The 18,314-nt window shown below is 35.5% G+C and overlaps 1 protein-coding gene across 3 annotated transcripts in view; it reads right to left on the bottom strand.

Annotated features, from left to right (window-relative positions):
• Positions 1–6,101: 6,101 nt before the first annotated feature.
• BARD1 (BRCA1 associated RING domain 1) overlaps positions 6,102–18,314 on the bottom strand; it is an 84,493-nt gene continuing 72,280 nt past the window's right edge. For all 3 annotated transcript variants that reach the window (XM_061148812.1, XM_061148813.1, XM_061148814.1), the window contains 2 exons: positions 9,411–9,508; positions 6,102–8,032 (listed from right to left, as the gene is read on the bottom strand). In XM_061148812.1, coding sequence (XP_061004795.1) covers positions 7,700–8,032; positions 9,411–9,508 — 431 coding nt within the window. In that variant the 3' untranslated portion in view covers positions 6,102–7,699. The remainder of the gene's footprint in view (positions 8,033–9,410; positions 9,509–18,314) is intronic.

Raw genomic sequence — 18,314 nt, 5'->3', positions numbered from 1 at the left:
GTCTTAATTTAAATAGGTAGGGTGTACACTGCATTTTATAGAGATGATAATGATAGTGACTTAGCTTGACATTTTAAAGAAATCCTCTCCCTTTTCCCAGGCCCAAAATGTTTATATAAATAGGTATATATATGACCAACCTAGACAGCATATTAAAAAGCAGAGACATTACTTTGTCAACAAAGGTCCATCTAGTCAAGGCTATGGTTTTTCCAGTGGTCATGTATGGGTGTGAGTTGGACTATAAAGAAAGCTGAGTGCAGAACTGATGCTTTTGAACTGTGGTGTTGGAGAAGACTCTTGAGAGTCCCTTGGACAGCAAGGAGATCCAACCAGTACATCCTAAAGGAGATCACACCTGGGTGTTCATTGGAAGGACTGATGTTGAAGCTGAAACTCCAATACTCTGGCCACCTGATGGGAAGAGCTGACTCATTGGAAAACAACCTGATGCTGGGAAAGATTGAGGGCAGGAGGAGAAGGGGACGACAGGACGAGATGGCTGGATGGCATCACCGACTCAATGGACATTGGTTTGAATGGACTCCAGGAGTTGGTGATGGACAGGGAGGCCTGGCGTGCTGCAGTTCATGGGGTCGCAGTGTTGGACACGACTGAGCGATTGAACTGAACTATACAGCTTTATCTGTAATAGTGAAGTGAAGTCACTCAGTCATGTCTGACTCTTTGTGACCCCATGGACTGTAGCCTACAAGGCTCCTCTGTCCATGGAATTTTCCAGGCAAGAGTACTGGAGTGGGTTGCCATTTCCATCTCCAATCTCTGTAATAGAAATAACTCAAATATTCAATAGCATGAATTTGATAAAATTATAACACATTTTTAGTAGGCAACTATACAACTATAGGAAATTACATATAAAAATATTTAATCACATGGGAATATAGTAAGTATATTTAGGATTTAAATCCTTAGTTATAAAAGCTGTATGTGTGTGTGTGCTTGAACAGAAAAGAATGTTAATCATTGTGCTTCTGAGTTGTGGACAAACTCAATATTCCCAAGGCCCAAGTAAACAAACAAAGTGGAAATGGAGAGGCAGGAGAGTAAGGAATGATGGAAAACTGAAGCACTCAAGCACTTTCAATAGTGTTCAATCTATTTTTTTTTTTTTTTTTTTTTACATTATGAAAGCCAAAAACCAATTTGTCAGCTTATGGCTCCTGAATCTGGCTACTATTGTCTTCCTTGTGTTTTTATACTTTGCAAATTTTCTGCAGTAATTATGTGATATTTCTGTAAGAACTTGAAAACTTGAAGGTAGTCACATTGGTAAAATTCAGAAAAAGACCTATATATTTCACTGATGGAAGAATATTCTGGCACTATTATTTTAGCAGCAGGCAATGGAGAGTGATTTTGAAAATTCTGTAGTATTAAATATGAAAATATGAGTTTCACAAATTATTAACTAAAGGTAGAAAAAAAAAATCAATTTCCTTTTTTAAAGAGATGTGTAAAGATTGGGCTTCCCAGGAGGTGCTAGTGGTAAAGAATCCACTTGCCAATGCAGGAGACACAAGAGACATGAGCTCGATCTCTGGGTTGGGAAGATCCCCTGGAGGAGGAAATGGCAACCCACTCCAGTATTCTTGCCTGGAGAATCCCCATGGACAGAGCTTGGCAGGCTCCAGTTCATAGGGTCACAGAGTTGGATGCGACTGAGCACAAAAAGTAAGGTTACCCCAAAGTCATACAGCACAAGGACTGAGGTGCCCAGAAAGTACTGTGACACAAAGCCGACAGGAAAGGTTTGGCCAGTGCTTACTAAGATGTGCATGGGAAGTATGGAACCTAAGCAATCTTGGTAACCAAAGCATAATACACACAATTCAGGGAATGAAAGCTAAATAAAATTTTACCTGAATGGGCAGGAGAAGCTACATAGCTGGGGAAGCTTCACTCACAGCTGGGGAGAGAAGCCAGAGGAGAAAAATAAGCCAGGGAAGCCGGGTCCTGGATGCTGTGAAGGCTAACATCAGTTAAAGTGAAGACAGCACAGGCAGCAGTTAAGCTAGAGTTGATGACGATGGCCAGAAGGATTCAGGACCAAGACGACCAAGACCAGGACCAACCGACTTCTCAATGAGCTGCTTTTAGAGATGTCTCTGATCCATCTGCTCACATAGGAATGAAAAGTGATCCTGTGAGTGTCTGCATGGTGCTCAGTGGTTTCATCCACCTTGACATCCATGGGTCAGAGACAGCATTTTCCCCACCTTTATAATTGTAGACACAGGTGAACTGAACTAGTAAAGATATGGTAAACAAGTCCAACTGACTTTAAAGCCTGTGCAGGAGGCATGCCCTTCCTAGGTCTTTAATCCAATCTCCATGCCTGCCATTAGGCTCACTGACCCTTCTCAGAATGGCCTGCACAGGCAAACTGGAGCACTGTGGTCAAAGTAATCCTTATCTAAGCTAGGGTGTTAGTCACAAACCAGGTCAGAGTCTGAAGAGTCCAGTGTTTTCCCCACTTCTCCCACATCACCATTCTAATAGAAACTTCCAGGTATGAAAAGTTGCGTTTCCATATACCAAAAATAAGGTACCAGGAATAGAAGAAAACAGTCTAATTTACAACTGCATAAGGAGAATAAAACACCTAAGAATAAATTTAACCAGGTGGTGAGACCTGTACTTTAAAAGAATTTGAAGACAACATAATTAAATGGAAAAATATACCTTGCTCACTGATTTGAAGAATTAACATTGTTAAAATGTTCATACTACCCCAGGCAATGTACAATCAATCCCTATCAAAATACCCATGGCATTTTTCACAGAACTAGAACAAAGAATCCTAAAATTTGTATGGAACCACAAAAGATCCAAATAGCCAAAACAACCTTGAGAAAGAATAAAGCTGGAGGCATCATACTGCCTGATTTCAAAACATACTAGCCCAGAAATAACCATGTATATATGGTCAATTAATCTATGGTAAGAGGCAAGAATATACAATGGAGAAAAGACAATTTCTTCAATAAAGATATTGGGCTCAGCACATCTTTATTACTCAAAATAGGAACCAGTAAAATCAACACATTTTTGCCAGTGAGAAATAAGTATTTCTGTAACATAAAAATTTGTGCTTTGGGATTCAACAAACTCTTGGAAAGCGTTTTCTGCCTCCTGCTCATTGTGGAAGCATTTTCCCTGCAAGTTAACAAGATGCTTGAAGAACTGGTAGTTGGTTGGCAAATGGTCAGGTGAATACGGTGGATGAGGCAAAACCTCATAGCCCAATCTGTTCAACTTTTGAAGTGATGGCTGTACAACGCGTGGTCAGGCGTTGTCCTGAAGAATTAGGCCTATTCTGTTGATCAGTGTTGGCTGTAGGCCTTGCAGTTTCTGGTGCACCTCATCGATTTGCTGAGCATACTTCTCAGATGTAATGTTTTCGCCAGGATTCAGAAAGCTATAGTGAATCAGACCAGCAGCAGACCACCAAACAGTGACCATGACCTTTTCCTGGTACAAGTTCGGCTTTGGGGAAGTGTTTTGGAGGTTCTCCTCAGGCTAAACACTGATCTGGTCATCATCAGTTGTATAAAATCCACTTTTCATGGCGCATCATAATCTGAGAAAGGGGTTCATTGTTGTATAGAGTAAAAGACAACATTTCAAAATGACAATCTTTTTGATTTTCAGTCGATTCATAAGCCACCTACTTATCGAGCTTTTCCATCTTTCCAATTTGCTTCAAATGCCAAATGACCTTAGAATGGTTGTTCTTTGACACCTTCTAGTATAGCTCTAAGAATATAGCTTTGATGATTGCTCCTATTTGGTCCTTGTCAACTTCTGATGGCCAGCCACTACATTCATCTTCAAGGCTCTTGTCTCATTTGCAAAGCTTCTTGAACCAGCACTGCACTGTACATTTGTTAGCAGCTCCTGGGCCAAATGCATTGTTGATGTTGAGTTGTCTCCACTGCTTTGTGACCCATTTTGAACTCAAATAAGAAAATTGCTCCAATTTTCTTTTTTCTAACATCATTTTCATAGTCTAAAATACATATAAAATACATAGCAAGTAATGTCATTAGCAAAAAAACATAAAGCAAGCAATGCTCATTAAAATGATGTATAACATTTAAGAATGCATTCTAATATCAAACAGCAAGATTCAACAATGCAAAACCACAATTACTTTTGCACCAACCTAGTTTTTAAAAAAAGTGTTGGAGAGAATGAGGAGAAAAAGGAATACTTGTGCTACGTTGACGGGAATGTAACTAGTGAAAAGTGAAAGCCGCTCAATCGTGTCAAACTCTTTGCGACTCCATGGACTAATTCTCCAGGTCAGAACACCGGAAGGGGTAGCTGTTCCCTTCTCCGGGGGATCTTCCCAAACCAGGGATGGAATCCAGGTCTCCCGCATTGCAGGTGGACTCTCTTTACCAGCTTAGCCACAATGGAAGCCCAAGAATACTGTAGTGGGTAGCCTGTGTCTTCTTCAGGGGAACTTCCTGATCCAGGAATCGAGCCAGGGTCTACCTGCATTGCAGGCAGATTCCTTACCAACGCTATCAGGGAAGCCCTGTAATTGGTGAAGCTACTATAGAAAACAATAGGAAGTTCCCCAAAAAGTTAAAAATAGAACTACCATTATGATCCAGCAATCCTACTTCTGGGTACTTATCTGAAGAAAACAAAAACATTAAACTTGAAAATATATATGCACCCCAATGTTCACTGCAGCATTATTTACAATAACCAAGATACAGAACCTAAGTGCCCATCAATAGATAATGGAAAAAGATGTGACACATATGTACAATGTAAATATACAATATTAACAAATTCAGCCATAAAAAAGAATAAAATCTTGTCATTTATGACAACATGGAAGGACCTAAAGGGTATTTTGCTAAATGAAATAAGACAGAAAAATACAATTATTCTATGATTTCACTTATATGTGGAATCTAAAAAACAAAAAAAGACTCACAGATACAGAAATGGTTGCCAGAGGGAAAAGGGGTGGGTGGGTTGGGAGTCAGGCAAAATTGGTGAAGGGGATTAAGAAGTAAAGACGTCTAGTTATAAAAGAAATTTAAGTCACTGGGTGTAATATGCAGCATAGGAAATATAGTCAATAATATTGTAATAACTGTGGTGATAAACAGCAACTAGTTAACAAGGTTACCATTTAAAATGTATGTAAGTATTGAATCACTATGATGCACACATGAAACTAATACAATACTGTCAATTAATTTCAATTTTAAAAAAAAGAACCACAAGGGAATCACTGTGTAATAAATGACACTCTTAATGATGATTCCAAATTATCATTACACTGTTATTCAAAAAATTTTATTTAAGTAATAAAGTACTTAATATACATTTGAAATATAGTACTCAAAAAGATTAAGCTTTTGGCAGCTGAAAGATTTCCTCACACGTCTTGCTGAGCCTCATTTTTCAACAGTGCAGACTGAGCCCCTTCTACAGAAGGACAGAGATAGGGAAGTACAAACAACTTTAATGTTTCACGGTAATTAAGAAGGAAGCTTGAATCTCTGACTGAAAAATGCAAATAATTACAAGTGTATCTATACAGAAAACACAAGTTTTCAAGAGCTTAACATCAATTAGCTGCTGTCAAAATAAACAGTTAAGGAAACCAAATATAAAAATGCTTACAGTGGGGCACAAAATATGACAAAGAGGGAGGACAAACCAAGAGAATGAATGAAGGAAAGCGAGATGTAAATATCAGAAGTGTTTTTACAAATAGGGATTCATATCAGAGAAAACAAACACAAATTTGTCTAGGATATGACCAATGAGGCAATAGAAAGCAACCAAAAGTCAGTTATAAATCAAAAATGACAACCAAAATCCCAGTGAGTCTTAAATTATTTAATCCAGACATTGTCTAACCCCTCAGAATTGCTTGGTGCTAACTATGCTGTTCATCATTCTCCATTAGAATGAAATGCAAAACACACACATTACTGGTTGAAGAGGATGTTTCAGAGCTAATTCACCCTTTGAAGGTCAGGATCAGCAGTTTTATTGTGTTCACATAATACATTTCTTGATATGGAAAAATAACATTGCAAAGAAGAAATTAAAGTAAACTTTATTTTGAAACAATCAGCCAAATTTCAAACTTCAAATAAATGGATCTTAAAATGTTCACGAACTTCAGACTCTCCATATTCTAACCTAATGATTACCAAAAGGGACAAAGCTGGCAAGTCTCACAGTAACGCCCTTCCCGTGTTTTCAATATTATAAGTACATTAAATTTCTAGAAAGACTTATTAAAGAATTCTACTTCTTAGAAAAATGTTTTTAAATGATCCAATCTACCTTGCTGATTCACAAATAAGAACACTCAGACCACAGGAACCTTCCCAGGTCTCCCCATTCTCAGATGAGGTCCTGTCCACTACTTCGAGGCCTTGGCAGTCCTGGAATCATAAGTGAGCCCTTTTCATTGCTACCATTAAACTTATTGTCACAGCCTTTTGTATCATCTGGACAAACTCTGTTCAAAATCAAGTAATTACCAACTTCTGCCCTCCCAGAAACCTAAACATGAAAAACAGTTTATGAAGAAAGAAATTAAGACCTATGAAAATATTATGTTAGGGATATATGTTAAGGTCTACCAGAAAGACTGTATTCTAATTCACTTATATTTGACTAAAAATTTGTTAGTCTGGTGAGACTTCCTAAGAAATAGCGAAATAAAAATGTGCTAGAGAAAATGTTCTACACAGATAGATATATATACTATTAACACAGTTATAAGCTGATTATTAATAAGCAAGTATATACAATAAAATATCATGAGCCCAATGTTGATTTTCACCAAAAAACTGTAATGTGAAGATTCAAATCATGATTTCCTGATTAAAAGACTTTTTTTCTTTTTAGAAAAGGGGGATAAAAATGTACGAACAGACATCCAAGTAAATTATAAGGAACTAAAACACAACTGTAGAAAGCAAAAGAAATTTAACACCTATGGTGGCACATTTAGACCAGGTAAACTATTTTCATTATAACAAAACCAGAATAAATTATTTGACAATACTGTCTACTTACTAAACAAAGGCAAATATTTTTGCTGGTGGCAGGTGTGGATTTCTTTTCATCAAAGAACATTAAAAGCGAGAGACACAATGATACCACTTGTAGATGTAACCAACAGTTCTGATACCATCTCATTAATCTTTGATATCTGATAGCATGAATAATGACTTCCCAGGTTGTGCTAGGGGTAAACAATCTTCCTGCCAATGCAGGAGATGCAAGAGATGCAGGTTCTATCCTTGGGTCCGGAAGATCCCCTGGAGGAGGAAGATGGCAACCCACTCCAGTATTCTTGAGAGGAGAATCTCATGGACAGAGGAGCCTGGTGGGCACAGTCCACAGGGTTGCAAAGAGTAGGACATGACTGAGCATCTGAGCACAATGTGAATAGAAAGACATGATGAATCAACACATATGCTAGTTTTAAAAAGAAAAATTCTTTAAAGCAATCTCAGCACTCAGCATCTAAATGGTAAATACAGAATGAATTCCTAATCTGACAAACAATATATATATATTTTTTAATTCAAGGGTAAAAAGTATATGAATGAGTCTACCTATTTGTAAAAATGTGACTGATGAAAACAGTGCAATCAGTAGGTTATCACACTGTGCGAGTTCAGTTGTCAAGAGGCAGCAACTCAAAGGACATCACACAATCTATAAACCAGCTGGAAGGAGCCACCCAGACTTTGCCCTGCCGAACCCTTTCTGGGCGATGATTAGACAAGTCCTCATAGATGATATACTGTGTGCAGAAGCGCTGATCAGAATCAGGTTTGGCGTGGTACGCGACTGTATTGATGGTTTGAGTCACATCACTGTCTGGCTTGGGCTTTCTAATGAGGACCTGGCCCCCACCGGCAGCGACAAGCTTAATAAGGTTGTCCTTTGGATGGTGTTTGAAGGTTCCCCCAAAATAGAAGTAACATCCATCAAACAGCTTTGGCAACTGAAAAAAACAAACAAAAAAAAGCTCATTAAAATCAGACAAAAATATTTTAAAACACTGCACATGAAATAAGGGAAATAAAAAGTCATAAGAAGTTAAGAAGCTATTTAATGAGGTGCAAGGACAAGACACACTTCAAGTGAACTCTTTGGGTTAAGTAACTCTCTGGGTTAAGAAAGATACTCATGAAAACAAAGGTTTCCTATCATTTTTCTCCTGAAGACTCTGGCCCCTTTCACTCTTCTCACATTTTAGGTGTGCTATGAATGTGTGTGTATATGTGTGTGTAGTACATATACACATTTAAAATCTGTTCCTCAAACTTCTTGTATCAGAATGTTTAGTCATACTTGGTAGGACTTAAAGCCTCAAGAATTCCTTCCTACACCATCTAAAATATGCTTTCGGTATACCAAGCTAAACTTAACTGTAAGTGTCACAGCTTGTCCACGGGGCTTCCCAACTCTGCCCATCCACACTCAGGTCCCTATATGCTACCAACCTAGGATCCCCCTGGGCAGCATGTGGGAAGGTGGCCTCCAGGGTTCTAGAAACATTTTCCTTAGAGCACAACACGTTAGAAAGCCACGGCCAGAGATCCACTTGGCTATGAGACACATTGCTGTGTGCTTTACAGAAAAAGCTTCACAAGTCCCTTCTACAAAGATTCTTCTTCAACATTTTTAATACACTTGTATGTCAACAGAACAATGGAATTTTGTCCATTAAAACCTCAATATGTGGTAATATAAAGACATGGTTAACGAAACCTGAGCAGCAGCTCTGTCCTCTCTCAGACTGCTTCCTGTATATAAGACTTCCCTCAGATTCTGAAAGGTTTATGGGAATGTTTGAAACGCCCAAAATGCAGTAACCGTGTGAAATCATTACCTTCTGGATTTTACTGCTCACTGTTACCATCTCTCAGAATCAAGCACTTGAAATGAGCACAATTAAAATTTTAATCAGGGGTTTCCCTGGTGGCTTAGTGGTAAAGAATCCGTCTGCCAAGGCACGAGACATGGGTTCGATCGCTGAGTGGGGAAGATCCCACACGCTGTGGAGCAAATAAGCCCGTGGGCCGCAACTATTGAGCCCAGGATCAGCAACTACTGAACCCCGCGTGCCCTAGAGCCGGTGGTCCACACAAGAGAAGCCCGCACACCACACCTACAGGGTGTAGCCCCCTGCTGGCTGCACAAAAGCCAGAAAGGCCTGCACAACAATGAGGACCCAACACAGCCAATAAACAAATGATTACAAAATTTTTTAATCCGTCACCTGTACTTGTTAAAAGGGCAGGAGAAGTTTTTCCTGATGGTAATAACAGTATTAATTTATGAAAAGAACAATGAAAGTAGAATCAAAAGGAAAATACCAGCTGTTCTCTGTTGAGCCTGCTTTTCTGTGGTCCTTCAGGAATTTCATACTTTTCTTCCTGTTCATATCCTTTGCTTTGTAGACATGCTTTCACCCCTGGCAAAAACCAAGGATAAAAGCAAAATAAATATCAAGTGAAAACTATTTCTTTCACATTGAAATGAAGCCATTTACCTAAGCGATTTTTCCTCTTCATGGTTAAGTATTGCTCTGAAACAGAAAAAGAAACCTAACTTATGCCAAAACAAAAGGTAATAAAACTGATCTTTCCTTCAGAAGACTAAGCAATGAAGCAGTACTGAATACAAATTTAAGTTTTCTTTGTGAAAAACCTAAATCAATACATTATTCCATGTACAAAAGTAAAAATCTAAATTTTAGCTTATGGCCATTATCAAAATTAGAGTGAATAAAAAGTCCCACATTAAGTTCAGCTCACAATGATCTGACCCTAAGATCTAACCATCTGCCTCACTCATCCTGGCAATCCCATGTCTAACCTCCTGTTAGACTATAAGTGATCTGACATTCAGGAAAGTACTAGAGTCCAGAGCACCTCACTTAAGCTGGTCGCCTAACAGGGATCTATAGCACTTGTTAAAGTAAACAGCAAAGCAGAATCTGCGATGTGTTTGGAATTGACAGGTACACACTGCAGTCACCAAGGGATGACTGGTGAGTATTTCAAATGCCTGAGAGCTGCTTCAAGGAAATCAGTCCTGAATATTCATTGAAAGGACTGATGCTGAAGCTGAAACTCCAATTCTTTGGCTACCTGATGTGAAGAACTAACTCACTAGAAAAGGCCCTGATGCTGGGAAAGATTGAAGGCAGGGGGAGAAGGGGACAACAGAGGATGAGATGGTTGGATGGCATCACTGACTCGATGGACATGAGTTTAGGCAAGCTCCAAGAGTTGGTGATGGACAGGAAACCTGAAGTGCCGCAGTCCGTGGGGTCGCAAAGAGTCGGACACAACTGAGCGACTGAACTGAACTGACAGGTGCTTCAGCTGAGATGTTCCAAGCTACTACATAGTAAAACAAAAGTCAGTATTTTAATGACTGAATACTCCATCTCTCCAAAAGCATAGCTTTGTCAAGAGACTGAATTTTTCTTAATATGGAGCTATGAATGCATATTACAATTCAATGCTCAACCCTGGCATATCTGTAATTCCCTATCATGTGATTCTTAATTTTTGCTAGTTTTGCCTGTGTTTTGGGGCCCCTTTCCCCCAATGTTTTCAATACAAGAATCCTATTTAGCTAAGTCTGCTATGCTGAATCCTATTCTGATCAATAACTTATATATATGGTTTTATAAAAATTGGTTTTTTTGTATGTAATTAAAGACTATATTTTAAAAATATAGGGTATAAAATATATAGGGTATAAAATATATAGGGTATAAAAAACTATCTTTCCAATGAAGCTAATACTAAACTATCAATTTTACCATTTATCAAAAATGAGTTTCAAAACAAATATTATGACTAGGTCAAAATCATACCAGAAACACTGACAGTGTGCTTACATGATATCCTATATTAAATATCAATATAAAAAATGTTACCAATATAACCAAATAACTGACTTACCTCAGACTTATTATTTCACATATAAATTATTCCTTTTACTTTATGTCACTTAAATATGTAGTCCCCTTCTCCTAATGATATTTGCAGAGCATTCATACTGGTTTCTTTAGATGAACTGTACATGCCAGTACATAAAGCCAAGAACTGAACATTGAATACCCCTATGATATCTAACTGTAACAAGTAAACAGCTAATGTATAACTACAGAAATACATAAATACACCGTGCCTACGCTGGCTGCTTACCCACCTTATGGGTTTATTTGATTGGTTATTTAAACTATAAAAAAATTACACTAAAATTACTTTAATTGACCCAAGGGATGTGCCAGCATTAGTCAATTAACAGAATATAGCCTTAACAGATAGCAGGATGAGACAAGCATGGCATCAGGAGAAATGAGATGGCAGACACCAAGAGGGCAGCTTTTTCAGTGTAAATATGCCTCAAGCCATAAAACTTCCAGCCTTACAGTAATTGTTCAGTAAATTTCTGTAAAGATAGTCAGAAAAATCCAAGGCTCTAATGACAATTGTTGAGCTAAATGAAGAATGCATTCCTCTGATATTCTCTTATTACAAAGAGAAACATTTTGCCAACCCTCTCTGCCACTTAATATCAACTAAAGAAGGAAAATATAGCTTTCCCCCCCACTGAAAATTAAGGAACAGTTTCCAGTTCTATGATAAAATGGTAGAATTATTGCTGCATAGAAAACATGGAGAATTTTTTGAAGCCTGGGTGAGAATAATGCCTACAAGGGCCTTTCAAATTACATAATCATGTTGGGTATCTCGTGTTAAGTGGGAGAAAGTTATGGAGACTGTGATGGGAATATGCACATCTTACTTAAAGACACAAAAATTAAATGATTATGATGAACTAAATCACATTAATTGTACCTGTTTTGGACTTGAGACTGCCAATTTGAAACTCCTGATGCTTCATCTAATAAAATTCTTCATTTCACAGGTAAAGGAAAGTTAAATTCTTTAAATGACATAAGTGAGATAAAAACTCAGATATCTTCCAACTCCTAGATCAGTTTTTTCCTATCTTTATTTTACTAAAAAAATAAAGCATCTTAGGAAACACCAGGTACTCTCTACTCAGATTTAATATATTGTATCTCTCTTAAAATAAATGACCTAACCACTAAACAGATGACTAAATAGGAGGATCCCTCTTTTTAAGAGATTAGCCAAAAAGTGTACCAAAATGTCAAAAACCGCTGACTACCTGGGAGGTTGGGAGCAGGGAGAATAATGCATTTGACTTTGTCTTCAGTGAATCAATGAGTTTGTTTAATTTGAAACCAAAGCTGCCACTCTCTCATTTGTACCCTTTGAGTTTCAGAATAATAATACTTGTCAGTAGACATTTATAATTACACTTAATATCAACTTCCTAGTTGACTTCTTTTGCGATAAACCAATTGAACAGATTTACTACAACATGAAAAGAATACTTTAAACTTTCAGTAACTTAAAAGGTGATATTTATCTAATCCAATTTCATTTATCCAAAGCAATGAAATGGACTAATCTACAAGCCAAAATACTATTTAAAGTTACTACTTTAACAAACCTAAATACATAATCATTAAGGTAATTATTATTAAGATTAAGATAATTATTAATAATAGAAAATAATCAAAGTTTTAATTACTCATTACTATAAGTTAGTTAACCAAACTGCAGCAAAAATTATTAAATCTATTTCCCATATTCAACAATCAGAACTTTCAAAATACTCCTAGTCATAAACTCATCTAAAGTAATAATATATACTGTAATCCTTTATCTCTATAAAGACTTTAAAACAGGCCATGTTCACCAATTTAATATTTCCTCACTGTATAGCAGAGAGACAATACTTGATATCCTATGATAAACCACAATGGAAAAGAATATTTTAAAAAAAGGATGTATATATACATATAACTGAACTTTGCTATAAAGCAGTAATTAGCACAGTGTAAACCAATTATACCACAATAAAAATACTTTCTAAAACTGAACAAATTATATTTTGTATTTGTAGTTAATAAAGTCAATATTATTTCATCATCTGCAATAGTTCAGCAGAAATAAAAATCTATGCAAGATCACTGCTTAACTTTCTCAGCTAAATAGGAGGATCTGAATCCAAACTGAAATGACTTTACATGAGTAACTTACATTGCTTATATAAACACAGGAGGTTCTGAATATGCCAGAAAGAGACATACTTTAAAATGTGTCAAGCCACTATCCTTGTAAAATATATGCTTTATAACATCTTTACTTGTCACATGTATTTTAAGACTGTGACCAAAGCTATCATTTTGCAGAGACATAGGAATGAAGAACTAGCTATCTTAGTAAAACAAAAAGATTCTTTTCAGTTCAGATGTATTCCTGATCATGTCTACCATTTCAGGTAAACTTTCCTTGTGCCCTGATTTTATTATTTTTTGATACAGAGGTAAGCAGCCCAATTCCCAAACTACTGCTTAACTCAAAGTCATTAACTCTAACTCATTAAGGCAGCTCCGGCTACCTAAGCAACATCTGGAACCTGCATACTAATGCAGCTTATGAATTCTGGGATATGATTTTTTTTTTTAAAAAAAGAATCTTGTACCATCCAGAAATGTACTTCTTTATTCTAAATCTCCAGTAACCACTCTTGCCTCCTACTTCATAAAACCATACAAATCTATGGATGTGTATTTTCATTTTAGCTACATGAACCACTGATGATGTTCATTAGTTTAGTCACTTTTCCTAGTTTTAGAAGACAAAAAAGGATTACACAAATGGGAGTAGGTTCCTGAATCCACAGCTACACACAAATGATTATAGAATTCAATGAAGACAGAATAAAGCTTTAAAATGGAAATCTGTCAAAAGCTCCAAATTCCAAATGTCCAAAGGGGAAATGATCCCTCGATGAAGCCACAGAACGTGCTCACTCTCTTCAAAAGCCAGAGCAATGAACAAACTCTTATTTTAAAGAACTGTTATTCTTCTGGAGCCAGTGGCTATCTGCATTGACAATTAGAATTAAATATTACTCTCAGCCAATGCTAAATGGTATCCTAAAAAAAAAAAATAAAAATACAGAATCAAAAATTTTATGTCAAAATCAAAAATCCTAATAAATATGTCATTAGATCCAAACTAGGCACTAATATAACTCAAGAAAACTGCATATTAGTAAATTTCCTTTCTGATTCTATTAAAAATGAACACCCAAGCTGTGAAAACAAAACAAAACAAAAACTTATTTTTTAGGTGCTTTTCTAAGTGGGATTTTTAGTCAAATAGGCTATCATATCACTAAACTTTAGACAAAAGGAAATTGTTTTTAAGAGGAAACTTTCTACAACAATGACAAAAATGGGAAAACAACTTTTATTCTCACTGTAATTTTTAAAAAATTGGATGGCAAGTAAAAGAGCTAAATCCAGTATCATGAAATTTCACAGTGAGGATGGAAGGACAATAAAATGAAGGCTGAAAACATAAAAGGTAAATGCTCGTCTCATGCCATCATAAACATTTGGACTTAGAAATCAACTGTCACAAATCATTAGATTTTGCATTTTCATATAAATATCATTGAACAATTGTTTATTTTTAGCTATATTTTAAGCCAATATTCTAATTACAAGCATATTTATACATAAAATATATTTCCTCATAAGACAGTTTGCTAAGTTTATTTTACTTATTGCATATTGAGAAGCAGGTCAACTTCTATCACAAAAATATATTACTGTATGATAAAAATTTGCTTAGGCAAAATTTGGTATCAATTCTAAAACCTTGTATTATGAATAACAATATCAAAACAATCCTTCTCTTTATAAATGTGGTTAACAAACAAAGTCAGTCTAATATCCAAAAGTTTTCCTAATAAAATACTTTAAAAACTCATACTTGGTGCTCTTTCTTCATCATATATTTAACACAAATTATTTATGTAAGATGTCTATGTTCATTGGACAATAACCATATTAAAATGTATCTGGCTAGATCTGCGTAACAGGTATAATAAATTCATTGTATCAGATTGAAGTAATATATACACATAGGATCTAATTTCCCTGATTAAGAATGAAACCATTAACTCTTCAATAAATATTGAGAAAAGGTCAAAAAGAAGATCTAATTGTTGTTAGAATTTAAGAATTTGAATTTCTTCCTAAAACATTTAAGACATATATTGATGTTAAAACTGCTATAAACAAATAGACCTCTACCTACCAATCCATGACTGTTTACTTCCTTTGCCTATACATATTCACACATTTATGTAATATTGACAGAAAAGATATAAATGTTTTATGCTCTTTAAAAAGTTTAAACAAATATGTTTTTCATATTGCAGACCTAAGTTATCATATAAAAGTATAAATTTTTTTCAGAAAATATCTTTAAGCGTTTCAGAATTTTCTTAATTTTCTGACACTCTAGTTATTCCCCCCTATTTCTTATTATAAGAAATAACAATATAAATCAATTTTTTTTTCTTCTCTATTACTTGCTTGGGGTATATCTCAGAAATAGGACTATTATTATATTAACATGTTATTATTACTTTTTCTTAAGACAATCTTTGGTAACAGATTTCTGTAAGCATGAAGTTGCCTAACTAATCTTAGTTGATAGAAATGTCTTGGTATATTTATTTTTTGATAATTAGCAAAAATATGAATAAAATTTTTCCTTTAAAAAATTTCACAGCACTGTCAATATCCATTTAAAGGAAATTTTAATTGAAAAACATCTTCATTAATCTGATTATGAAGTTATTTATAAAATGATGATGTAGTGATTGCCTTTTAGGTTCCATCTTCCACATCTAAAACAAAAACAAAGCAACACTGTATCTGGCCCTTACTCTCCTCTCAGATAAAAGTCCAGAGTAAAATGTTTGGCACATTCCCACACCATTTTCCTTAGGTGCTAAGGTCCTTCAAAACTTCTACATTTTATTTCAACTCAGAAGACGGTGGGGAAGAGGAAGAGATTATGAAAGAAAAGATGACAGCCATCTGCTCTCCCCTTCACAATGAGATGAGAAATGAAGGGGCAGAATTCAATTTTTTCCAAAAAAAAAAAAAAGGTTAGGCTAGAGATTTGAAAGCAGTGTACTGAAAGAACAGTTCAGTAAAATATATATTCTCTTTCTGAAGGTTAGTTTACATCTTTAGGATCTAGTTCCATCTTCTTCATTCTCTAAGAGATGAAAACAATTTATACATCTCTTTTTCATTCTAACCACCTCTTTAATTACCAAAATCACCCTGTACAGGGATGGCTATTAGTTTCCTGTGAGGAATCTGCACCAAAACTAGGACTAAAGTAGAATCTCAGGCACAAATTCAATCTTGAAGAAGGAACTTTCCTATCTATACCTCCTCTTCTGTAAAATAAATACCATCCGATAAAATATCTGTAAAATAAACATGATGAGAGAGAATGCCTGGTACAATAGCATAATTATGGCCTCTTCTTAGAATGTTCATGCCAAGTTCATTAACTATGACACTATAAGATGCTCCATATATGTAAAGTAGAAAAATAAGAGATATTAACCAGTTAAGAGAAAAATACATTTAAACAGAAAACTTCCAGTTAAATTTGGATCCAAGGAATCCAGACTGTTTTATATAATTATTTTTGTTAATTTATTGAAATTTGTTTAATTTTTTAAGTAAGTCAATTCCCTATAGAGAAAGTTTACATGAAACTTCCTCTTCAGTCTACTTGGTTTATGGAAAATACTGAAAAAGTTAATACTAAACATTCTACAGAGTTTAGCCAATAAAGATTTTGTCTTCCAGGCAAGTTAGTGAATATCTCAAACACAAAATCTAGTTTTAATAACTCATAGATCTTTGTGATTAGTTTTGAAAGCTTTGGCCCATCATATTGTTCCTTAATATAGATGATTTTCAACTAATTTTGAATAGCTCTGAACATGTTTTTAAAAATCACACTAGATAACGATAACCCTATATGCAGAACAGAAAAAGAGACACAGAAATACAGAACAGACTTTTGAACTTTGTGGGAGAATGTGAGGGTGGGATATTTCAAAAGAACAGCATGTATACTATCTATGGTGAAACAGATCACCAGCCCAGGTGGGATGCACGAGACAAGTGCTCGGGCCTGGTGCACTGGGAAGACCCAGAGGAATCGGGTGGAGAGGGAGGTGGGAGGGGGGATCGGGATTGGGAATACATGTAAATCCATGGCTGATTCATATCAATGTATGACAAAACCCACTGGAAAAAAATAATAATAAAAATTAAAAAAAAAAAAAAAAAATCACACTAAGTTGCCTGACATTAAGAACAACACAAAACCATAGAAAAATATATTAGGATAGAAAGTGTTCTTGCAACTAAACCCAGCAACTATTTAAATTCATTGTCTCAAACCCTGAACCTATTCCTCTTTGGACTTTGAATTAGAAAATATGGGGATATGAAGTTCAGTAAGAGATTCCATCCATCTTTTATCCTAAAAGAACCATTGATATTAGAGTATGTTATTCACTACTGTGACAATCACCAAATAGCACACTATTATGTCAGCTTGAGTCCATCAGTGATTCTATAAAAATGACATGACCAAGCCATTAAAGTGACAAAACTTCCATTTCTTAAAGAAGGCAGATTTTATGGAAATGAATCATGTAGTCTGTATATGTAACAAGATGCAAGTTCAGCAAATTCACAAGAACTAGACTTACAGGGTAAGTGGTAAGTGCCTTAATATTTAAAATCTCACATAGCTTCTTTATTACTGAGATTCTTGTTACTATGAAAATCCATTCCTTTCTATAACAACTGGCAAGGTTTCTGGAAAAAGTTCAGTACAAAAACATCTATAATCATGGAAACATTTTAGGTCAATTTTTAAAATACTGAGGCCCAATAAGACTTGACACAGATCTAAAAGGGAAACAAAGGTCCAAAAATAAGAGACTAAAGAAAAAACTTTTTTTCTACATAAATGGTCAATCAGTCCAATTTCTCATACTTTTTGGCTGACTGGCAGAGCAGAGTAACAGATACAGACTAGAACAGATAGAGTGGCACTGCTAGTTATATATGTCACAGACCAAATCAGTGGAGACAACCATCACAAGAAAAGTGGTAGCTGTATTTTATTGAGATGAATATCAACTGCTAAAAGAAAACTTTTTACCAACCAAGTTAATTTCAAACAACAGACTAAATTAATAATAAAGGCTTTGATTGAATCAAGCAACTCTACCATAAAACCTTGAAAGCACAA

Source organism: Dama dama, chromosome 8, assembly GCF_033118175.1.
Source record: "Dama dama isolate Ldn47 chromosome 8, ASM3311817v1, whole genome shotgun sequence".
Taxonomy (NCBI): Eukaryota; Metazoa; Chordata; class Mammalia; order Artiodactyla; family Cervidae; genus Dama; species Dama dama.
Note: the sequence above shows the minus strand (reverse complement) of the source record. Positions and strands in the feature narration are given on the sequence as shown.